The sequence below is a fragment of the Mauremys mutica genome, chromosome 23, assembly GCF_020497125.1.
Source record: "Mauremys mutica isolate MM-2020 ecotype Southern chromosome 23, ASM2049712v1, whole genome shotgun sequence".
Taxonomy (NCBI): domain Eukaryota; kingdom Metazoa; phylum Chordata; order Testudines; family Geoemydidae; genus Mauremys; species Mauremys mutica.
Window position 1 is genome coordinate 14,228,981 of NC_059094.1, and position 24,438 is coordinate 14,253,418.

A 24,438-nucleotide genomic window follows, 5' to 3' on the forward strand; every position below is an offset into this window, starting at 1 on the left:
CCTGCTAAATCCAGGGAAGGTCTTGGAGACTTTTGTACTAGAGTCGGTTGGAGGGGAGGCCAAGGAAGACTTGTGGGAAACAGGAGCAGTAAATTATACCATACTGAGCTCAAGAAACAAGCCACTGCCTTGGAAAGTAGGAATGACAGGCGTTGGGAGACTACGCTGCGGTGAGACAGGGTTAAAAGAAGTGAAAGGAGTTTTGAGTTGAGTGCACCTAAGCTCCTGCCACTAAGGGTAAATCTGGAATTGGGGGTGCGGTGGGGTGAAGATGGTTTGGTTACGACAGACAGATTTACCCCTGGCATTAGTTAATTCCCAGGCTTGTAGCAGCCACATGGTCAGTGACAGTGCATCTTACAAGCACCTGCACCACAGGGTCTCACTCCCTGCAGTGCAGGTGTAGGAAGACGGAATGTGACAGGAAGGGGCAGAAAAAAACCTTGGTTTTCCAAGCCAACTTGATCTAGATTTTACTGTTTGCTCCCCTAGGGCTAGTACTGACTTTACACAGCTTGGGCTAGAGGGACTTTAAAATCCAGTACGTCCTACAGCAGGATCCCAAATGCATTATTTCCCCTGGTCACATGCAGCAGTATGGCCGAGCGGGACTCTTGGCAATGACAGGCACCTTAAGCCAGCACATTGCTTTACTTCCCATAGCACGGCCACATGCAGCTTTTAAACTGGAGTAGGGTTTGTCTGGGCCAGCTGTCTAACCTTCCATTGCTCCACGCTGGTTCTTTTGCTTTGCGAGCCAATTTCCCAGAGCGTTCACTTTCTATGGCTCACTTTCTATTATTAAGCTGAGTCTTTAACGACTGCACGTTCTTATGTATAGCTCCACCGTGGAACCGACCATTTCTCTCCCCAGACAGTCCAGCATTACATCATAGAGTAGATTAGATTAGCCTGCTTCCCTGGGATATACATGTAAAATCCCTTGGCGAGGGAAAAAAAAGAAATGGAACTAATAAGGATCTCAAGTCCATCTTTTGCAAAGTAATTACATAACCCAAACCATCAAACATCTTCCTACCTGGCAAGCAAGCAGCTCGTTCCTCTTAAATGTGGACCCTGCACCAGTTATCCAGACCCTCAGAAGCTCCAGGCTAAATTAGTGCAATGCACTTCACCTGGAGTTCACCCAGAAGCTCTTGGCAGTGCAGAGCACAGCTGCTTGCTTTGAGTGGTGGAGGATGGTGTGAATTCATAACCTATATCTGTCTCTGCACTGATTTCTATTCACTTGATACCACTCGGTGGGTTGAGTGGTGGTTAGAGTCCTGATGTCTTATGCAATAGTTATTGGAGAACCCACCACAGCACGTGGTTTGATTGTGAAATGCCTAGATGGCAAAAGAATAGAAAGCACAGGAATTAAAGAGCGGTGAACCATAAATTCTAAGCCAATCTCTGACACGTTCTCTCAAAAGGCAACTTTTGCTGCATTATAGATCCATTCAAAATACATTTTTATACAGCCACGCTGCTTTTGCTTTGTAAGAAAACGTTTCACCTTTAATACGGATGTTTATAAAGCTAGCCCGGTGGAATAAAATAAAAAGCGAGGTGGTTATTACTGCAAGCAATTTTAATACAAAAAAACTGTTTTAAACAGTTCATTGGTTGAGCTTCAGTTTCTGCCTCAATTAAACCAATTGAGAGAATCACACAGCAATATGGTCAGAGCTGAAGAGGAACAATATTTAATAAATACAGGAAGTCCAGATAGCCCCTCCCCAGACCCACCCTCCTCATGGTCACTTGGTCAGTTGATTTTATCACAAAGAAAAGTCGCATACAAAAGCGAGATAGGACTTGCTAGCAAGTGCGCTGGTGAGACTCATTTAAAGGACAAGCAACTGTGCATGTAAGTCCCAGGTTTCTTCTAGGAGTAGAGGTGACGTAAATCTCAGCCTGGTTTGAAGTAGAATGACCAGTCAAATAATAAATAGGAAAAGAGGTGCAGATAAATAGCAATTCTGTAACAAACAATGTGTGTCAGTCTCTTATGCGAACTGACTGGGTGGCCATCCTGAAGTGTCTTCTGACTTGTAGGACAGGAAGTGACAGAAGCACCTTTTTGTCCCATCCTCTAAAGGACGTATTTGTAGTGTTGCCAACCCAGTGCTCTCTTCTGGATGACTTTCAACTTCTACCCCCAAAACCCATCACTCTTATTTGCTCGTTAAAAGCGTTAAGTGCTGGGACAGTATTTTAAAGACAGCATTTGTAATGAACCCCTTTACTGTAGCATGTGCAAATTTTATTAATTCAAACAAACTCCAATTTCTTCAGGTAAAATCACAGAACCTTTAAAAAAATGGAAGCAGACGCCCAAATCCCCTCACCTCACGTTTCTCTGTTTGAGGTATCCATGATTTACAAAAAAGAGTTCCTTGAACACTGTAGGATTCAGGGTTTTTTTGTTTTTTAAATATAATTTATCTCGCTGAGACAGCAAGTCAAGTTATAAAGATGCATTTAGGAACAATCCTAAAAGATAAAGCAGGTTCACACCCTGCACCGCGCAGAAATCCTATTTATAATTTTTTTCTTAACTTTTTTTTTTTTTTTACACTTTCACATCTTGACTTTCTTTCTTGCTTTCTCTCTCCCACATTTCAGTTTTCTGGGCCCCGTTGTGAATAGGGGTGACCAGGAGGCAAATTTTATCTACATAAATATTCACATGAAAATAGTAACTTACAAAAAAGAAAAAAAAAAACCCCAAATAAGGCAGCTTCATAACACAATTGTTCTTTTACACTTTTAACAATATAATTTTTCCCGTTGAGAATAAATATACATCCAATGTACGTAGCAGGGTTAAAAATTGGACACAGGTTTGTTTTGTTTTAGGGGGTGTTGGGACAGTATTATCTCTTGGGGCCTGGAGTTTTGGGGGTGGCCGTGGTAGTTTTCTTGGACATGGTTGGGATTTTGGAAGGTTTCGCCAACCCCCGTCGCGAACTGCCTTGACCCCCTGCCGTGCTGCTTTCTGAAGTGTCCGAACAGGCTGACTGAGTTTCCAGAAGGTCAAAATCGGAGGCGTCGCTTCCCCGCCGGCTGCTGGCCCGACTCCCGGCCCGGCTCCCGGCGCGACTCGTGGGACGACTGGCTGTTTTTTTAGGATCTGAAATTAAATCCAGGTATTTGTGACCACGCTGAAATATCTCCCCATTCTAACCCTTAGCAAATGGACCCCACCCTCCTTCAGTACCGCCACCAGTTTGCAGACCCAACGATAGCAGCAATGTTATTAGAAGACTGTGCAATAAATACAGGATCACTGGTCGCTCTATGATGACAGTGAGCAACTTTGCCTAAAACTTTAAGACTCACTGGAGAATTTCACAGCTTGTTTCTGGCTGTTTTCACTCCAGGCTCTGGGAGACAGAGGGTCTGTGGTATGAAGCTTTTATTCTGAACACAATTTAAAGGAAACCCCTCTTAAAATGCATCCCAAACTACTCAGGATCAAGGCAATCCCTGAAACATCTCTACAACAAGTGGATAAACAGACCAGCCTGTAGAACGATGCCCTTTACAGATGGGCAGTTGCTTCTCCTTTCTCTTGATTGGAATCCATAGACAGGGACAGCTATGAGAGGAGGTAGCACTTATTTTAGCACCCATTACAGGTAAAACAGTCAGCTTAGGACTTACCAGCACGATTGGTTTTGGCACCTGTAGAGACGGGAGAGGAACTATTACTGGTATCACCCGCAAGAGACGTTCGACTAGAGTGAAAAGTCGGTCGCTTCAGCTTGCTGCCTGCAGACGGCGTCACCTTTGGATAAAGAATGCACCTTTAGAGCCTTTTAGAGGTTATGGTATAATTCACTTCGGACTGGGTTAACATCAGAGGTAGATCCCGGCAACAGGATTCCAATATATAAATACCATCATCATCGTAAAGGTCAAGGAGAACACACACAGGGATTGTTTTATTGCTAAACCAAAGCCTAGTCCCTGAAAACATTCACACCAGTGGTGGTTTTGGGCCTTCAGGATAGCACTACATGCTAGTGCTTTCCCCTTCAAACCCATTGTTAATTATTTCGTTTCGTTTGATATGTTTTTATATCTGTATCTATCCATCTCTGACTAAGCTATAGATCTATTTCAAAACACCTGCCAGCTGTAGTCCACCTTAAGGACCAAGTACTGGTTTGGGTCTAAAAGCCACACAAAAAGTCACATGAAATCCTGGGAAATGTTTAGTATTTAAGAAGTCCAGAACAATTGTAAAGGTTAATTATTTTTTGGTGAAAATCTGTTGGGTTTTTTTTTTTTTTGGTGTGTGCGCCAAATTTCAGTCCCAAGTGACTTAATAGGGCCAAGGGATTTCAGCCTAATGTATAGAAATTGGGACAGACAACCAAGAAAGAGAATTTTAAATATTAAAAAAAAAAATCCAAGACATTCGTTCAAGCACTAGTGGTGAATGAACACATGCAGGCCAGAAGGTCTCTATCATAACTGAAAGCTTCTCAGTGAAGCTTTAGATGCTACTCACACTCTGGTTTCTGTTACACAGTGTGTTCCGTGACCTTTACGATGTTGCAGATAAACATTAGAGGAAGCAACACAACACAAAGCTTTCTCCCACTGTTACTTCTCTTGCCACAGAAAGAGGGAACCGAAGAAAGCGTGACTAAGTCAGAATAACAGCTCTAATGAAGAGAAGACTCCTGAGTCCAACTGGAAAGAGCAGCTCCAAGTTTCTAAAATAAGCCTAGTGCTGGTTTTAAGACAACATAAACTAATTGCAGGAAAACAGTCACCCAAGATTACAGCCAATCTCGCAGGTACTGGGATTCTGGCATTTTATGTAAGAACAGCCAGACTGGGTCAGACCAATTGTCCATCTAGCCCAGTATCCTGCCTTCCGACAGTGGCCAATGCCAGGTCCCCCAGAGGGAATGAACAGAACAGGGAATCATCAAGTGATCCATCCCATCGCCCATTCCCAGCTTCTAGCAAACAGAGGCTAGGGACACCATCTCTGCCCATCCTGACTAATAGCAATTGATGGACCTGTCCTCCATGAACTTGTCTAGTTCCTTTTGGAACCCTGTTAGAGTCTTGGCCTTCACAACATCCTCCAGCAACGAGTTCCACAGGTTGACTGCGTTGTGTGAAGAAATACTTCCTTTTGTTTGTTTTAAACTTGCTGCCCATCCATTTCATTTGGTGACCCCTAGTTCTTGTTATGAGGAGTAAATAACACTTCCTTATTTCCTTTCTCACCAGTCATAATTTTATAGACCTCTATCATATCCACCCTTGGTGGTCTCTTTTACAAGCTGAAAAGTCCCAGTCTTATTAATCTCTCCTCATATGGAAGCTGTTCCAGACGCCTAATAATTTTTGTTGCCCTTTTCTGAACCTTTTCAAATTCCAATATATCTTTTTTGAGATGAGGCGAGCACATCTGCCCGCAGTATTCTAGATGTGGGCGTACCATGGATTTATATAGAGGCAATATGATATTTTCTGTCTTACTATCTATCCCTTTCCTAAAAATTCCCAACATTCTGTTTGCTTTTTTGACTGGTGCTGCACACTGAGTGGATGTTTTCAGAGAACTATCTACAATAACTCCAAGATCTCTTTCTTGAGTGGTAACAGCTAATGTAGACCCCATCATTGTACGTATAGTTGTACGTCTAGTTGGGACTGTGTTCTCCAATGTGCATCACTTTGCATTGATCAACACTGAAATTTATCTGCCATGTTGTTGCCCAGTCACCCAGTTTTGTGAGTTTAACAGCACAAAGGGCAGACTGATTCAACAACAGCTGGACATCCTTTTGCAATTTTCAGTTCGTGTCACCGTAGAAAGAAATGCCTTTTAATAGCTGGAGAGTCGCTGTGGAATAAATCTTCTGACAAACAGCTGGAGAGAGATTTCCTCAAACTCCCTCTGATGTGAATTGGAGAGATTTTAATTTCTTTCTGTCTCGTGAAGCTACAGCAAAGGGAGAGGAAGCAAAGGGAAAGTCAAGAAAGAGGATGGATGCCTCGTTGGATACATGGCAGTTAAGTTCCATCAACACGTTTTAAAGCGCTGGACAAGCCTTTGAATAGGACCAAACACAAACGGTGGAATGAGGTTTTAAGAAATTTGAAAGTAGCTCCCTCTACGTGCATTTCTCTCCGGCACTTTTTAGTTTTGAGAGCGACTCTTTTACATCGTCAGTAAATACTGGAGCTTTTGATCTGGCCCTTGATCGGACTTTATAACAAAATTGCAGTATCTTCCCAACAGCTTCCCAAAGCCTTTCTTATGGAAACAAGTGGATCATTTTAAACATTTCAGGAATTATACCTGACTTTTTGATAACAAAACTTCAGGAACTATTTTCAAGGGAAGATCAAGTATGGGAGACATGACAAATCGCCAGTAAGTTAAATCACCAAAATTTACATTAAAATTCTGAAGCACCACCAATTCCCAGAGATCAGAAAATTCTAAGTTCAGGCTGGAACTTCAGCCTCCAGCCTGAATTCACCCCGCTGTATTTGAGTATTGCAGCGGTCTCGCATCAGTGTGTGATGTTATCGGACATATCAGATATGCCGAAATACGCTGATGGGCATATGTACTTCAGAAAACTATGGCAAGAGTGGTTACTGTGCATGCGCTGTAGCTGATTTTCAAGTGCTAACTCGGTGATTTTATTCCTAGTTTTAATATTAAGAGGCCCTAGTTTTCATTATGGTCTTTTTTTGAATGCTAAAAAAAAAAAAAAGTGGCCGAAGCCAGGAAAAGTTACATTGGGTTTTGCAATTGGATAAGTTACCGTTTTAAAATTGCTGAAAAGGGGGTAAAAATGGATTGCAGGCATCGTGCACATTGAGTTTCATTCTCGTGTGAATTTCTTTTGAATCCGAGTTAGGACTCCCTGAAAAACGCCACCAGTCTTAGCGTTAGCTGTGCTAACAAGCGCTGCTATCATAAAAGAAAAGCATTCAGCAGACAAAGGAAGCGGCCGCGTTCCTTCCTTTTAACAGGTCCTTTGACTAGCAGAGCCATACTCTACCTCGGCGCTGGACAGGTGGGAGTCGGAATTATCGAAGCCCCTGTGAGGGGTGCCAGCTTTACTGTTTACCAACCAGGGTTTGTCATAACAGCGAGAGAAGTGATGTGGAGTCTGTGAAATGGAAAATCCAAAGGAAGGGGAGGGAGAAAGGAGGGAGGGGGGGGAGGGAAGAGGTGAAAAGTGAGTGAAAATGGAACAGAAAAGTATCCGAAATGGGAAAAACAAACAGAAAAATACATAAATTCTAAAAGAAACAGACGATAAAATAAAATGCACATTTGGCACGATGCGGTGAGAAGGAGACACAAAAAGGCAGCCACTTCCTCCTTCGTGCTAGCCGGCTGCTTGCGTGAACAGTGATGTCCGAGACAAGTCTGCTCCTATCGCACAGAGGGGAAATCCTGCCTTGTGGAAGACAGGAGAATCGGGAACGGTCCCATGTGAGAACATAAAAATAAAAACAACCTCCATAGGCAACTCAGCCTTTCCTGAGACGTGTTTATGTTCTCTCTACGAATGATCACCTACCTGCGGGTGCAGTGTGTACAAAGCGAGAAGAAACTTGTAGCATGAATGATTTAAAAATAGCGACTGTACAATCAATGGGTTTATCCCTGCCTCAAGTATCAGTTTAAACCAGGCTCTGCCATTCAGGTGTCCGCCAATGAAGCCTACATTAGCCTATTTTCTGAGTCCCCCCGCAAAAACCTCTCCGACCTAATGCTTCAGCTCCTGGTCTCCTTGGAATGGGGTCTGAGTGGGTGTGAGCAGCAGGAGAGCAAAGGACTATCAGCCGTACCTTGGTTCCACTAGCAGGCGCTGCTGGAGAGGATGGCATAGAGGTGCAGCTGTGATTACTCTGGCTCGCACTAGAGCTGGACCGCGTTGGGGAGGCAGCCCGGGAGGAGGGTTTTGACCTTCGACCCCGTGACCGGAAAGGCGTCATTCCCTGCGAGGCTCCCTCTGGTAAAATAAACTTCTCTCTAAGTTCGAGGTTGGTCCTTCCTCGTGCTGAAAGAGGAAACAAAGCAACTCCTGAAAAAACCCACACTCCTGAGGAGTTTCACCCAACTCCTGCTTAGCCCCAGGAAGACATCCTTGCAACGTCTTGGAAACGCCACCTCTGACCTACAAAGGATGTCTTGCTCTCATCCTGCTCACTGCAGAGCGAGACCTGTGCAGCATTCTCGCTCTGTTGCGACGATGTCACTTTGCTGATTGGTTTTTGAAGACTTGTGATAGGCAAAAGAACCCTACAGGTCCAGGAGTTCAAACAGAATTATGCAACTTTTATGCATGTCCTGGGCCTATGATAACAAGTCTAGTTAAAATTAGCACAAGCAGCTGATGACATTCTTAGGACAGTTTAAAAATGCTGAACAGAACTGCTCGGAAAGGTTGTACTCCTGCTCTCACACCCACATGTGGAGCATGATCCATTTCCCAAGCTACAACAGCTCATATCAGAGGGCAGATGTAAAATTTGGATCGGAAAGTCCCAGGAACTGGAGGGTTTCTCTGCAACAAGCCATGGGGTAACAATGCAGCTGGAAGTTCTATGTCCTGAGATAGTAAGATCAGCATAGGTCAGTATCTCAGAAACTCACCAAGTATATACAGAGAGCAAATTCATTAAGTAGGTAGGAGCAAGGCCATGCACAAAGCCTTACAGGACAAAGGAGCAACATTAGGTTCAATGTGTTAGACTTGAAAGACAAAGACGCAATTGCAGGGTTGTTCTCGGAAACCCCCGTAGCAAAGCATCAACAGTGGAGCGGAAGCAGCAGCATTGCACTAGTAAATTCAAGAGCTTACAGAAAGCAAGCAGCACCGCTTCCGAATCATGCTGATTTCAGCAACAAGGCCCAGGTGACAGAAGCAAAGAATATTTAGCATGAGCTTCAAAAGATAATCAAAAGCAATTAAGGTCTCAAAGACCACGCTGAGATCAAGGGGCGTATTGACTCCTACCAGACCTAACCTGTTTCACATAAGGAAGAGACTGTAATGAGTAAGGCCTGTTAGACATTTCCTTTTTTCGTTCTCCCAGAGGGCTGGGGTGGGGAAAGACCGTTTCCGGTCCCAGACCCGACACACACTTCACTCTCCCTGCCAAAGAAGTCGTGTTGCATTTGCTTTCCTTCAATGGGCTGGAGGCGGTTCGCCTCTGGAGTCCCAACATGCATCAGTCACTGCTTCCCTTGGGAGAGGATTTCACCTTCGAACAAGCCTTGTTCTTGGGAACTTGTTCTCAATACACACTCTCTATTTGCCTTTATATTTCTCCACTCGATTATGCCCTAAACAACCCTCCTCGCTCCTTGATGCTTACATCTTCTAAGCAATATACCTGCTTATTATGGCCCTTACTTAATCAAGATCAAGCTATCTTATTTTGTTAATTCCTTTCCTCACAAGTCAATTCTTCCAGCCCTTTAATCATTTTTACTGCTCTTCTATGAACTCCTTCCAGTGGGTTGACATCTATCTAATTACCAACATGCCCAGAACCACGAGGCGTTTTACAGGTAGGCTCCTCCGTGGTGCATAGTGGAACTAACGCATCCCTCTTACAAGATACAATGTACCGCGGCCAAAAATATCATTGGCTTTTTTTTTTGCTGCTACAGATTTATACGTTACAAAGGCCGGAAGGAACCACTGTGATTGTCTAGTCCGGCCTCCTGTACAACACAGGCTGTCGGACTTCCCTGAATTGATTCCTGCTTGAACTAGAGCAGATCTTTTAGAGAAACATTCAGTCTTGATTTAAATGTTGCCAGTGACAGAGAATCCATCACAACCGTTGTTCCAATGGTTAATTACCCTCATTGTAAAACAAATACATGCTTGAATCCGAGTCTGAAACTGCATCTCACACTCAGTGGGGTGTGGCTCATTCCCCTTTCTGAGAATCCCAGGAGCCCAAGGCTGGTCGCTGCCAGGCTTCACCATGGGCCTCTCTCACTCCCCACACTGAGCTCTCCGGAAGAGGAAAAATGGAGAAAACAGTTCAACTCCCACTTCAAGCAGCAGCACTATCTTTTAAACAGAGTTTTAGCGACATGTATCTCAACTGGTGCTCTGCAGGATGTGGTTTCCGGTGGTAATGTGCAGACATTCATTGCTCTCAAAGGTCCTTTAGGACATTTGAAAGCCACAAGCGAGAATCACAGCAGAGATTCCTTTAGTCCACATGGGGAGTTCTCCAGCTTACGCAAAGAACACCAAAAAGAATAATGTAACGTGCCAAGGCAAAAAACACACCGGCAACAAAAAGGCCCAGGTTGACCGTACACAGACCTGGCCGTTCAGCTATAAAATACATGGGAGTCAGATTTTTGTCCTGAGAGAACATCCTTTATCCCTTGCAAAATTCTTCCTATCTTGAGGCTGGATTTAACACGTTTTCATTAACAAATCCATCACGTAAGATGGTCGGCACTGGACTGGGAGACTCAGAAGACCTGGGGTCTATTCCCAGCTCTGCCACTGATTTGCTGTTTGACCTTGGGCAAGTCACTTTCCCCCTGGGCTTCTATTTGCAACCCCCCCGTTTATTTTGTCTATTTAGGTTCGGGACAAGGACTGTATCTTTGTGCACTTGCATAGCACCTAGCATGTAGGAGTTTCTAGGCACTATTGTAATACAGATTATTTTTTAACAGGAAGATGCCCTGAAATGGTCTGTAAAAACCACTCACTGCAATTCACTTCAAGACAGGTAGCATCTGGCCATAGTACATTGTACACCACAATCAGAAGCCGCTTCACTGTCTGCACAGAATAGCAATACATTCGGTACAAGGTTAGCTCCCAGGCTGATCTTCTGCACAGGTATCTGACTAAACCCAAGACAACCAAGTGTTTTCAAAACTCACTATGGGGTGGGCTTTTGAAAGACCAGCCTCATGTACCATCCCCATAGTCCATTTTTACATCTAGAAACATCTACAAAGGAATAATGATATACAGTATGGGGTGTCCAGGGCTTGGCATGGGAACGTCCATTATTTTATAAATAGAAATATCTATGTAAACTGAAGAATTGGTTTCATCTTATTAATTTCAAACGGAAGTCCCACATCAAGCCCAAATGGACTCTCTCTTTATCAAGACCTTTTAGAGAAGGACTGGCTGTGATTAACTCTGATCTTTTTCTACCACGAAAAAATACTGATCCAGGAGAAACTCTCACAGATGCAACATTTCAAAATGCAGAGAAAAATCACTGACTCCAATTTTTCCATGCAGTACACGGTTCAGTTTTCAGGTCATAAAAAAATTTAAGCTTCCCTTGTTTATTTCCAAATGTTTCTGATAAAAAAAAATCAACTCTTTTCGGATAAACTGAAATAAGATCCCTGGGAGCTGAACTGAGTAAGCAAGGAAGGATGGCTCAGTGAGTAGGGCACTAGCTTCGGACTTAGGAGAGCTGGGTTCAGTTCTCAGTACGGCAACAAATGCTCTGACACACCTTGGTCAACTCACTTAATCAATCTGCCTCAGTTTCCCATCTGTAAATGGGAATAATATATTTACTTGTGAGGTAATGTAGTAGTAAGATTGTGAGTGTTCGGATACCGCGGTAACGGAGGCCAGAACAGTATCTAAGAAAGCACAATGATCAATATGTCTAACTATGAATCTAAGCCCTGGTCTACACTGGCAGGGGGGGAACGATCTAAGTTACGCAAGTTCAACTTCATGAATAATGTAGCTGAAGTCGACGTACTTAGATGGACTTACCGCGGTGAGCCGACTGCTGCCGCTCTCCCGTCGACTCTGCCTGTGCCTGTCGCAGAGCTGGAGTACAGGAGTCGACGGGAGAGGGCCTGGGGGTCGATTTATCGCGGCTAGACTAGACGTGATAAATCGATCCCCGCTGGAGGGATTGCTGCCCGCCAATCTGGCGGGTAGCGTAGACATACCCTGAGTTTGAACAGATAATGTTGTGTGTGTGTGTGTGTGTTTTTTCCGGTTTCTGACCCGCCACTCAATTTTCTGAGAGTTGATTTAGTTAAAAACTGTTTTAAAACGTCTCGACCAGAAAATTCTTGATATTGTCACCACTGTGTCTCAGCATTCGCAAAGGCAGCAGATGTGGTGGGGCAGGCGGGCTGGTTAAGAAGCAAAGCCATTCTTAATGATGGGGGGGTGGGGAGGTTTGCCGGCAAGAGTGATAAAGCAAAAATGACGCCAACCTATCGGAGACTGACTGGCAATCGAAGAGCTGGAATCAGAGCGCTTTATTTTACTTCCAGGGTGGTGAACTAGAATAAAGAAAAACACACACGTACAAGGAAACGGACAGAGCAGGAGAAAGCAGAAACTGGTCAAGAAATGCACAGTTGAAGAACAGCTCTTTTTCACCCCATGCGGCCCTGCCGTTTTGTTTGAGAGGTGGGGAAGGAGGAGTTGGTAACTGGAATCTTGCAGGACATTTTTTAGGCACGCACACACACACACACACACACGCACACACAGAGCTTCTGGAAACAGCACCATTGTCCCTAAAAATACAATGTGAGCGTTTTCTTTATAGAGAGCGCAGCAGCACATTCGAATCACATTTATCAGCAAGAGAGAGAATATTATTGTCTAGAGGCGTCTTACATCTGATTTTACCTACATTTGTATGGAATTGGAACAGTTTTTATTAGATTTCTCCAACACACCGGCCAACTATCAGCACACTGGGTTTGTAACACTAACACAGCGGAATCCACACTGACAACTGTTTGTTGTAAAAGACACACAAGTTCACAAAGGCTGGAGTTCTGCTGAAATCGGCACATGCCATCAACCCAAAGGAAAACACACACAAGACACCAGCTTTTGACCATCGTCAATGAGCGCAGACAACAAATGAGGGGTTTAAAATCAAAATGAGGGGTTTAAACTACAAAAAAGAAATGGCCAGCAAATTGGTATGAAAAAAAATGGATGCTAACAAAATGATTTTCTTTTTATTCAGGGTAACTAATTTTAACTCCTTGATGCTCAAGGTTTGGATTTTCTGGAAGACCCTTTGCAAAGGTTTCATACTGTAATACTGCCATCCCCAGGTGTTCAAAAATTTTGCAATTGGCTTAAAATCATGTGATTTTTACACGAAGAATACACAGAGTTCTTTTTATTTGCTTTCTGATTTTTGAACCTTCAGGTGCACTCAGATCACATTTTCAAGCTTTTCTCAGCAACCAGGAGGGCGACAAACTTGTTTGTTTCCTTCGAAATGAAAATTTGAGATTCTCACCTATTCACATGACTCCAGAAGCTGGGGCTTTAAGAACACTACCAAATATTGAGAGACTTGCAATAAAAATCACACTAAGTTTTTGGATTTTTTTAGTTCCTATTTTCTCCAGATCTTCCTTTATTTGCACAAGCCCACAGATTGATGAGATCTGCTTCAATGAAGCATCTTGTGCTACCTGGTGACTTCACGACTATTGTGGAGATGAAAGGTCCCTGAGAAACAGGTTCTTCCTTACCTCTGCAAGGGTCATTTTTCACTAAAAATTCATCCAGGGCCATCCATCCTCCTCCAACTCGAACCATGACAGTGCTGCGTAAAATACGGACCAGCCGCAACTGCTGGGAATCACCAAACTGTGGAACCAATAGAGAAGCAGTTCAAATAACAGGGCTATAAAATGGGGAGACTGCTCCTCTCCAAAACAGACTGCGCCAGGGTGAGTAATATCACTACACTGAAATGCTACCTGTAACCTTAAACATTTTCAAAGCTCTTATCAATGTTTAGGGCTTCTCCAAATATGTCAAAAAGTTACGTTATGTGGGAATCAATTCACTTTGGGGTCAATTTATGAGAATTTTTTCATCTAAAGAAACTCGCAGGACAATGCTATTAACAGGATTCTCTAGGGCTAATGCCAAAAAAAAAAAAAAAAGGCTGAGAAATTCAAATGCAGATCAAAGGATGGCCAGGTAGCAAATTAGAGTTTATATTTTGATCTTTTGAGGGTTTTACCCATAGAAACAGAATTTTATTGCTCTGCCTTTCATTTCATGAATACTACTACTTAGCTCTTACGTAGTGCTTTCATCAGTAGATCTCAAAGCACTTTACAAAGTGCGGGGAGCACAGCACCATTGTCCCCATTTTACAGATGAGGAAACTGAGGCCCAGGGAGACGTGACTTGCCTCAGGTCACATAGCAGGCCAGTGGCAGAGCCAAGAGTAGAACCCGGCCACCGTAGTCCTGCTCCCAGTGCTCTATCCATTAGACCGCACTGCCCACTGACACTCCTGATGCAGTCCGCTTTGAAAAGAGACACCTGACATGTCACTGAAGGCTGGCATAGCAAACGCTAGCAGTGCAGCATCAGCACTGAGAATGAAACCTCTTTACCAAGTCTGAGGTGCAAGCATTTCACTGAGCCTCAACCAGCAAGAGAGCTCCCACAGGACAGTCACCCAATTATAGTGAATCTAGAATGTAGAAATCCAAGGCTCAAGTCCCAGAACGTTTATTAGTGATTATAATGTTCATTTAGGAATTTAAAATCTCTCCAATTTCAAACAATTATCAAGTGTGCCCCTGGATCAACAAAATCACACATCTCTTTCCAGCCCCCCTGTGCTATCATACATAACCGTTGATTAAAAGTCTCCATCCACCGCCATGCACGTGCTTCTCTTCATATTTACATGACACTCAGACATCTAGCAGAACCCCACCTGGACTACTGTGAACATTACTCGGCCTTGTACCACACAGAGCAGCAAAGATACCACCCTGTCTCAGGAGCTTAAGCAATGACGGACAACTAAGGAAACTGGGTTGATTGCCTTTGAAAAGGGGGATACTTCAACATGATCTAATAGAGGATTTCAGAATTATGAAGGCGTTGATAAGTGAGACCCTCTTTTTTTTTTTTTTTTTTAAGATGGAGAAGGAATTAAAAAACCAGGAGACACAATGGAAACCTTAGGAAATGAGAAGTAACCAGGGGAAACTCGGGCAGAATTGTGCTAACGATGCTGAAAACAAGGGATAACTTACCAGGGAGGTAACTGAGGTAAGCAAAATGACAGATGAGTTCAAGACACATCTAGATTGATTTCTGCAGAAAGAGAGTGCTAGGGGGCACTGGGACAAAGCGGGATTAAGGGTTCCTTTTCCTGACCCAAACATCTCATATGCCCCCTTCTCTCCTGAGACTACCTCTCTCCCCTGTTATGCACAACCCTTTCTCAAAGAGTTCCATGCATGAGCCTCTTTTCAGATGTCCCCTTTGCTATCGGGCATGGGACTGAGCTGTGGGCATCTCTAGGGCTCTCTTTCAATCTGTAGCTGCAGGCAGCGTCTGTTCATGAAGGGATCCTGCTTCCATGCTCTCCCCAGCAAGTGGAGGCTGGAGTTTAGTTAGCTTTAGAGCAGCAGGATTCTCAGCTCTGCTTCCTGGAGAACCAATGAGCCACAAGATGGAAGATCTTTAGCGCTAAGCAGTCGGGGGCCGGAGTGCTGGAAAGGTGGGCTGTCTGGCTTTGGAGACCATGATTTTTGGTCTCGAAGTTTCTAGGCTAAATTCTCAGCTGCACCTAGTATGTGCTCGGCACACCTGGCGTAACACGCCTCTCCTGGTGCAGCTGCTATGCCAGAAAGAGCTATTTATGCCCGCTGTGGCTCGCTGGAGGGCAAGGGCTCTCTGGCCATGCCCCTTCGCTGCACTGGTTCTGTACTAACCGAGTAATTCCTCCATGCTAGGGGAATCCTCGGCTAGCTGGATACACTCATTTTGTAGCCTCTTCACTCCAACAAAGCAGAGTGGAGAATCTGGCCTCCATGGTAAAAATACAAGTTATACAACTTGCTCCAGTCTTGTAACATTAATTACAAATTTATTGTAATAATTAGATAGAGGTTTATAGTCCCCTTCAAAGATTTGCCTATAGTCACCTAACTGGAATAAACGGGGAATAGGTTTCTAGCCTTTCCTTCACTCCAGAAATTCACATTCCCGTCTTTCATGGCACCACATTTAGAGTCCATCTCTTCAAGTTAAAAATCCTCAGCAGTTAAAATAAAAGGATTTCCTTCATTGTTCAAACGGAGGCTGTATTCTTGTGATGAAAGAAAGCCACCACTCCAGTCCCATTATCAATGGAATTCCTGTGTTCTAGTCAGCCTTCAGTTACCATAATGTAAGAGTAGGTACATGCAATTTTTCATGAACTTTCTTCCAGTTACGAGTTACTCAAAGTCGGTGAAGCAGGGGATGAGGGTTTAGTTATTGTTACCTAAGAGACTGATCATGTGAATACAGCATTTTCATTCCATAGTGACCGCGTTATAGTCAAACCTGTCCAGATCCTGGTATACAGTCTGTGTTCAGAAAATTTCAGCCTGTATATATTTTTGAGGAGTGTTGCAATATAATACTTAGCCCTGCCTTGAGTGTAGGGGACTGGACTAGATGACCTCTTGAGGTCTCTTCCAGTCCTATGATTCTATAATTCCTCCAGCAGTAGAGTCAGAATCATGAGACAATGCTCTTTTCAGACAATTCCACCATGAGCATGGGTTCCCCTGGTACCTTACATGGAACTTACGTGTTCCCTTTCACATGAATGATGCCATAACCTCTAATACCACTAGGGCATCAGAGGAAGAAGCAATTTGGAGGCTAAATCTCTCCATCTTTGTAGATTTCTGATTTTCCAATTAAACTTTTTACTTCTTTCTTCCAAGTAGTTTTGCCATTTGGTATCGCATTTCCAGGCGAACGTCACTCTGTATACCAGACTCTGCCAAGTAACACAACGAGCTCTAACACAGCATTCTTTAGATCACACCTTCCCACAGCAACAAGAGAAAGATTGGTATTATAAACACACACCAAGCCACGTTTGTTAAAAAGAATGAGAGACAGCACTGCAAGGCACACTGTACCTGATTGCCGAGGAAGAACTACGGAGAGAAAGAATTTGGGTGGGGAGAAGATCAGAAGGAGAGCAGAGGAAGAGGGGGAGAAAAACAAGAAAACATTTTATAGGATTTAACAATGCAACAATCATGAAAATCTTAGTTAACCACAGGTAGTTAAAAATCAGGGTACTTGATGTTATTGGACACGCGAACTGTTCTCCTCTGTCTACAGCGGAAGTTGTAATTCATTGCTTCAAAAGTCACAAATAAGGGCTCATTTACACAACCGTGGGACAAAGCCACCCCCCGAGCGACGTAAGTTACAGCGACCTGAGCGCTGTCCACACTGGTGCTATGTCAGCGGGAGACATAGCTTCTGCCTCTCATGGAGGTGGAGTAATTTTATGCCGATGGGAGAGCGCTCTCCGATGTAGCGCGGTAGTGTAGACTTGCCCTAAGTCTGATATTTTAATGTGTCTGATATTTGAATGTGCTCAAGTGTTGCTATTTTAACTCCTCCATGCCCAAAATGCAAGTCTGCAGGTAACCTGGATGGTTTGCTGTCAGTCCATCCCAGTGAATAATTTGAAATGAAAACATGAAGTACCTTAAAACAGATCCATTACACAAATATTTTGCATACCTTTTTAGAAATGAGCTACATCAATTGAAGAAAATCATAGGTGTAAGGTACACACATAAAACTTGGAGGCCGTTACTGTCTATAGCATCTATAGATACAACATCTGCGACAGCGAGCAGGCCAAGCTCTCTCAGAACACTGCCACATCTATGTTTGTCTTGCCCTTGGGCTATTTGGCATATCCAAAATTTTATGCACCAGGAGAGCACGCTCTCCATTACATGCTCATGTGAAAGAGAAACCACTTGCAAGCTCTCCACCAATAGGATCATACAGTTATGATTACTATCAAGGAATCAGTATGCTCCATTAATGGTATATTGCTGCAGTTTCCCCAGAAACTCTCGTCTCCAGAGACCCTCAGATCAACTTGGGGAAGAAGGAACTAATCTCTAAGATCTTCATGATATTCCCTCACTGCAGAGCCCAAGATAAATCTATGTCTCAGATTCCTGAGTGCATGTTATTGGTCTAATCTCTGGACTTAATTAACATCTCAGAAGGTAAGAGGCTAGCATAGGTAAAAATTCAGATTCACTCTTTTAAAGAGTAAGATCTCAGTATGACAGAATCAGATTGCTTCAGTAGAAGTTAAAATGGACACTTCTCCCTGGTAGGATCACACATGAGCTAGGAATTAAGAGAATTTGTGCTATTATGGCAAATGTGGATGTCTTCCTCTTACCCGATACTTATTCTCTCCAATCTGCTCCACTTGAAATCTCTTTGCACACTTACACTGGGCCACCTGCCTTGTGACCTGTTGCAAACAAGAGGGGCAGAGGTCAGGGATCAGTAGTTTGCATCTCTTGCACTGGATAGACAGGACACAGTATATTGCGCATAAAATACAAATTATAACAACCGTCACTTGAAAATGTTTTGAATATCCAAATATTTGAACACTGATCTCAGGTCAATACGGCTGTGATTCTCTGGGTGCGCATCATCAAAACATAGTTTTTCCTCCTTGGATAGGTATTTGAGAAATTGACCCATTGAAAAACTGAAGCCCTCCATAATACCCACTAAAATACCCCTCTCCTTAGAATCTCCTTTACCTCATCCTCAATTTTGTCAGCATCTGTGGTTGGCCGGTAAGCATCTTTGTTAGGATGGAGAGCAGCCACAAACTCATAGTAATCAATATAGCCATCCCCATCCCGGTCAAAGATGTCAGCCACAGCAGTCATCTCTAACTTAGTGGTGGGGAATTCTGGAATGAAAAGCAAAAACAAACAACGGAGATGTATTACAGTCTGAGAACAGAGAACTCTCACCATCTGGTGCAAAGAGCACATACTCTATATCGTCCCCTACCCACGCTTCCATACCTGGCATCTCCATCACAATAGTCACAGGAAAAGAAACAGGCTACATAATTACTTGTGTTTCAAAGTATAATATAGATTCCAAGCCTCAAGCAACGACAGCCGCTTGGCATATTTCAACAACAGCGAATGTGTGGGGTGGGATTGCCATGCTATCAGTCCTCTCCTGACAGAGGTGCAAGAAATGTGCCTTTTATTTGCCTCGTAAAGAGTGGGAGCAAACAAAGTTTCTCGGAGATGGGTTTATCGGGTTTTGCGGAAGGATGGGATGAAACAGATCAAGACTTACTAGATGCTAAGATTCCATCAATAAACTCCTGCCGGGTGATTTTTCCATCCTGATCTTTGTCGATGCGCCGGAAGAAGTCCATCACCCGTGATTTCTTGTGATTCATCCAGCGCATGTATTTCTTTCTCCAGATGTCAAAGTCAAAGTTTGCAAACTCCTTCAACTGGAAGAAGACCAATTAGAGTCAACGGGAGTTGAAAGTACAGACAGAAAACTTCCCCTGCTCTACAGAAGATCTTGCTGAACTAAGATTTCAGCGACTAAGTCAAATTGTGCATAGCCTTTGGGGGCTGACTGTCACTTTCTCCTATTCCACTCCTCTTCAAAGCAATACTTGGAAAAAGAGGCATAACTAGGCCACTCCTCTTAAAACCATAGCCATGGACACAGAGTTTCCATAACAGAACAGGGGACACAACGCATCTGACAGCCACCATGTAGAATGTGTGTCACGCACTCATAGACACAGAAAAAAGTGAAGTATCCTCCAAACTTTTAAACATACATGTATGCAGATATAACATAGACGTACACACATACACACATACACATACAAATATATCTTTTCAAGCATCTAAGAACAGGGTTCTCTCCCCAGGCTTGTCCTAAGGATGCCCCAGTGCCTTTATTTTTGAAACTCCAATTCCTTTCCCACTCTGCACATCTGCATTGTTCTAGCTAACTTTTTGCCTAAGCAGCTGAGAACAGAGCTCCTGCCTGGTTTCTTTCCAGGAAGGACAGCAGTTTCTCCTCTGAGATGGACAGCAATGTTGCTCCATGGATAAACTAACAAGTAATGCTTATCCAGCAAAGTCAGCCTGCTTCCCCCCACGCAGCAGCTTGACTCTTGATACATGACACCTCTGCGGATCCAAAAATGCTTCCAAATTCAGTTCTTTGGAACCGCAGTGCCGAGATTACACCAAGACTAGCTTAAATCACTGCTCATGAGAAGACTGTTCAGTTACGGAAGCTGAGGTTTAGCACATTTAGGACTGATTCTCAGGAGCCCTTCAGCTAAGAAGAGCTCAGAGTGACTCAAAGCAACAACATCTTAGTGCTTTTAAAAAAGCCCCCGAGTTAAAAGTAACAAAGAAAAACGTTCATACGGATAAACCGAACTGACCTACAGAAAAAGCAACAAAAAACAAAAACACTCACTTCTGGGCATAGCTGCTTTGTTAAGCATAAACAAAAACAAAAATCACATTAGAGGTTTTGAAAAAATATATACATAGTAGCACTATATTTTTAAGAATAGTATTACTACTCCCAACCAGGTCTGACCTTCATTAGCAACAGACGTACTGACTTTAGTAGCACAGAGCAGTCCGGTTAACCTGCAGTTACTATGGAATATGGTTTTCAGCCGCACAGTTTTAGTGGAGACGTTCCTTGTTGGGGTTTTTAGGACGAGGGCAGTCATTACCCATGACATGCACAATGCAGTTCAAGAGGCAGCTCTCTGCCTCTCTCTCTTGGGAGTCCAGTAAACGACACTTTTCCACCACAAACTACCCCTTGTTTAACAGCATAATGGGGTCCTTACCTCCTCCAGCCTATCCAGAGTGTCGTTGAGCTTCCGCTGGCGCTCCAGGGCCAGCAGCCACACCTGCTGCCAGCGTGCAGAGAGCTGGTTAATCCGGGGGTTCTTCGTTTCCGATTGGGAGAAAACTGGCATGGGAGGCGGGGCGGTGTGACTCAAGGATTTCCCTAGAGAAAGAAAAATATGCCACATGGGATATTGCAGGATGTGGGGTTTGGATGATCCAAAAAAGACAACAGCTTTTTGTTTGTTTTTCAAATAGAAAATCTCTGACAGGTTTTCCCATAAGGATTGAGCTGGCAGCTTTTAAAAAAGAAAATACGAGATTAAGAAATGTTCAGCACAACAGTACTGGCGGTTTTGCAGTTTTACAGACACCAGTAGCAACCCACCCCTAGCAACTCCTGTGTTCCTTTCCCCTTTGGTTTCATCTTCCTGAACTAGAGCGAACAGGGCTTTCTGCTGCAAGAATCATACATGAGGAAACGGTCACGCTAGAGCAACTAGAATCAGAACGGGAGCAGTTAACTACAGCACCAACTTTTCAGCACTCTGAAATAAGCAAAAACCGCTGTAAACTCAAATCAGAGCCATCAGGAGTCTTTGGATGGCAGAAAGGCGAAGAATAAATAATAATGGCATGTGTCAGCCACTACTGCAAATGCCACCTCATTTCCCCCTCCTCATTCCCTGGCAATTCCAAGTGGTTGGCAAAGCAGGGTGTATTTCTAATTGAGAACTAGAGCCAGACTAATGAGTCTCCTGTGTGTTTTCCCCTCGATCTCAGAATGCATTCCTGAAGAGGATGCACATTGCAATAAGCTGCACACATACTGCTGCTGCGGGATTTCTCAATGAAAGGTCCATGAGCTGGTTCTGTGGCTTTCCTCTTGTACGTCTTAGTGACCCGGTCCACGTCCGGCTGTTTTCGTGTCATCTCCTCCATAAAGGACTGTTAAAAGGCAAAAGGGGGAAGAGAACTATAACATTTATCATCTTCTCAACTTCAAGCTGCTGGCGCTCGAGATTCTTGCTGAGAAACTCCAAGCCCGTAGCAGACGCACAAGTACATACTGAACACTAGCTATGTGGATTTGTGGTAAAGTTATTCCACACCTGTGGCTTTGATTTCCAGTCTGATATTTTGCTCCCTGAGCTGAGTGGAACACAGTTCCTAGACTTGTTTAAAAGCGACAGGTCTGGATGACTAACATGCGGCTGTAATAAAAGTAAACTCATCTTCTTCCCCAGAAAGGTGGTTGTTACAAAATGTTCAGCCTCCCTGCTGCCTGTCAGACCCGCAATCCCTGCCCCAGGAGCAAGGTAGACAGGAAGTTGGCAGATCTCAGCAATGGAGTTACCTGGTGTTCGGAGATGAGGGCTTTGACCTGCTCGATATTTTGTGGCATTGGTTCTTGATCCCGCTGGATCAGTGTGGTCTCGGCCCACTGAATCCACGCTAAGAGTTCCTCCAAGAGCTCCGCGTTCGCCACCAATTCTGAAAGCGCCGTCTCGAGCCTTTGCTGGTGCTGCTTCGCCCAAGTCAGAACCTGATGGAAACATCCACAAGACTAGACATCAGCATGGGAAACAAAGGCACTTACTCCGTGACGCTCTCCCTCAGGAGAAGGAAACCAATACCCATAAGGAAAACAAGGCAGCCAGCACTCTTACTGGTTCACTGCCTGATGCACATTGACTTGAGAGAACTGATCCAAGCAGCCAGGACTAGGACATCTATAATTCAGGAGAGTAACCCATTTACATGTCCTGCTGTTTCATAGGTTCCAAGGCATGAAGGTTCCACTGTGATCATCTTATAACACAGGCCGGAGAACTTCCCTACAGAGAAACGTCCAAAAGAAGACACTGATCATTGATTCCATTACTGGCCCTATTTCTCAGCAGTGACGAGAAAGACCTTCCCTCTGCTCAAGTAGACAGGGTCCTCTGTGACTCACCTCCTCGAACCTGGCTCGGATGATGGTGATCCAGTGTTTAATTGTGGTAATGCAGTCCGGGTGGCACGCAGCCAGGATAACTTCTCCCATCCCCACCGCCGCGTTCACATCCACTCTCTTTTCCTCCACTTTCTTCATGAACTCCTAGACAGCAGGATTCCACAGAAACAACAACGGCTGTCACGCCAACAGAGACAATCTGGTCCCTTTAACCCAACCCTTAAAATCCCCCCATTTAAACTCAAAAATAAAGTGACTTGGGAGTTTTGGATTAAAGTTATTTTCATTCTAGGTGATCAGAACACAGGTAATTTTCCCTACCCACCAGTGCCTGGTATTACAACTCCAGCCCAACTCAGGCCATGTAGCTATTTAACAAGATCCAAATCTCTTGTTTGGAAAATATCCTGCCCAAACGTCACTCCTGCTGTCTAAGAGTGAGACGTTAGTTACCGCCCTTTGTTCCTGGCACACATCTTTTCATTAAGGGCCGCTCTGAATACATCAGCACAGCAGCGTAAGCCCAGGGTTTGAACTCAGGCTCAAGCCTAACCCCCATTCTGGCGACACCCACATTGTGCGAACCCAGAGCTTGGACCCAGGACCCAACGGGGGAGCAGAGTCCAAGCCTGAGTCAAGCTGGGACCCAGGTTCAAGCCCTATTGCCCCGAACACAGACAGCCCCGCTGGACTCATGCTCTGGGAGTCTGCTAAAAGTATCCCCCAGTCGCACGGACTGACTTTCTTTGTCCTCTGGACAGTCAAGTTTTCCCACACTGCACCACAAAGAAAGGCTAGAGTAGCCGCACCTTGGGAGGGCGCTAGGAAGTCTGGGATACTGGGGGATGGACTCGGGCCTGCATAACGTTGGAGCCCCAGAAAGGGTTCAGCAATTCCTAACCTGGGGTTACAAATGAGTGGAGAAGCTCAAGCCCTGGGTTAACAAAGCCAGGGTCTGCTAACTCGAAGCCCTGCTAACCCTGGCAGTGTCGACACATCCGCTAAGTCCACATGTTCTCACATTCCTGCGCGACTGGTTACCTTGTGTACGTCAATGAGTGACTGCAACGCTTCAGCGTCATCAGGCAGAGCTCCCCTAAAGCGCAGGGTCTGTTCTGCCTCGGAAAGCCACTCCAACAGCATGTGGACTGCAGTCCGGAACTCCTCTGCCTGAAAGAGCACCAAGAGACGGATGCAATGAGTGACCCCTGGAATCTCTACACAGCCCGAGTCTCTACCCACCGCTCAAGAAGCAAGGCACAGCAGTGTCTCTAATAGGAACAGAGGAAATAAAAGACCAGACTGTCTTTGCTTTGTGTTTGTACAGCACCTAGCACGACAAGATCCTGCTGCATGCCTGGGGCATGTAGGCGCTGCAGTGACACAAACAAACAAAACAACTGGAGTTGGTCACGTAGTCTGTTCCCTTCCCTTTGTGTTAGCTGCACTGAAAAGGCAAAACTAACTCCCTTTTAAAAGCTATTCGTCTACTCTGCTCATTTTGTTACCTTTGGTCATTTATTCCATATACTAACTACTATGGATCCAAATGCCACCTCAGCATCTTGTTATCCTTCCTAGCCTTAAGTTTAGCCCAACATCTCATATTGTTCATATAGCTCTGAATAGTTTCTTATCACCATTCCCTTCTGATTTGCCCACACTGCATATCAATGCAGCCCTTTCTCCAGCTCTGCTTTTCCAATCAAGGCTT

The 24,438-nt window shown here is 44.3% G+C and overlaps 1 protein-coding gene across 18 annotated transcripts in view; it reads right to left on the bottom strand.

The window, feature by feature from the left end:
- Positions 1 to 1,576: 1,576 nt before the first annotated feature.
- Positions 1,577 to 24,438, bottom strand: part of MACF1 (microtubule actin crosslinking factor 1) — a 236,991-nt gene continuing 214,129 nt past the window's right edge. For 10 of the 18 annotated variants that reach the window (XM_044997589.1, XM_044997588.1, XM_044997592.1 and 7 more), the window contains 14 exons: positions 23,766 to 23,894; positions 22,725 to 22,868; positions 22,125 to 22,313; positions 21,598 to 21,715; positions 20,767 to 20,930; positions 19,218 to 19,380; positions 18,659 to 18,813; positions 18,283 to 18,357; positions 16,979 to 16,996; positions 13,553 to 13,670; positions 7,855 to 8,066; positions 7,056 to 7,166; positions 3,673 to 3,796; positions 1,577 to 3,139 (listed from right to left, as the gene is read on the bottom strand). In XM_044997589.1, coding sequence (XP_044853524.1) covers positions 2,883 to 3,139; positions 3,673 to 3,796; positions 7,056 to 7,166; positions 7,855 to 8,066; positions 13,553 to 13,670; positions 16,979 to 16,996; positions 18,283 to 18,357; positions 18,659 to 18,813; positions 19,218 to 19,380; positions 20,767 to 20,930; positions 21,598 to 21,715; positions 22,125 to 22,313; positions 22,725 to 22,868; positions 23,766 to 23,894 — 1,977 coding nt within the window. In that variant the 3' untranslated portion in view covers positions 1,577 to 2,882. The remainder of the gene's footprint in view (positions 3,140 to 3,672; positions 3,797 to 7,055; positions 7,167 to 7,854; positions 8,067 to 13,552; positions 13,671 to 16,978; positions 16,997 to 18,282; positions 18,358 to 18,658; positions 18,814 to 19,217; positions 19,381 to 20,766; positions 20,931 to 21,597; positions 21,716 to 22,124; positions 22,314 to 22,724; positions 22,869 to 23,765; positions 23,895 to 24,438) is intronic. The other 8 variants (XM_044997594.1, XM_044997593.1, XM_044997587.1 and 5 more) reach the window with 3 other exon arrangements.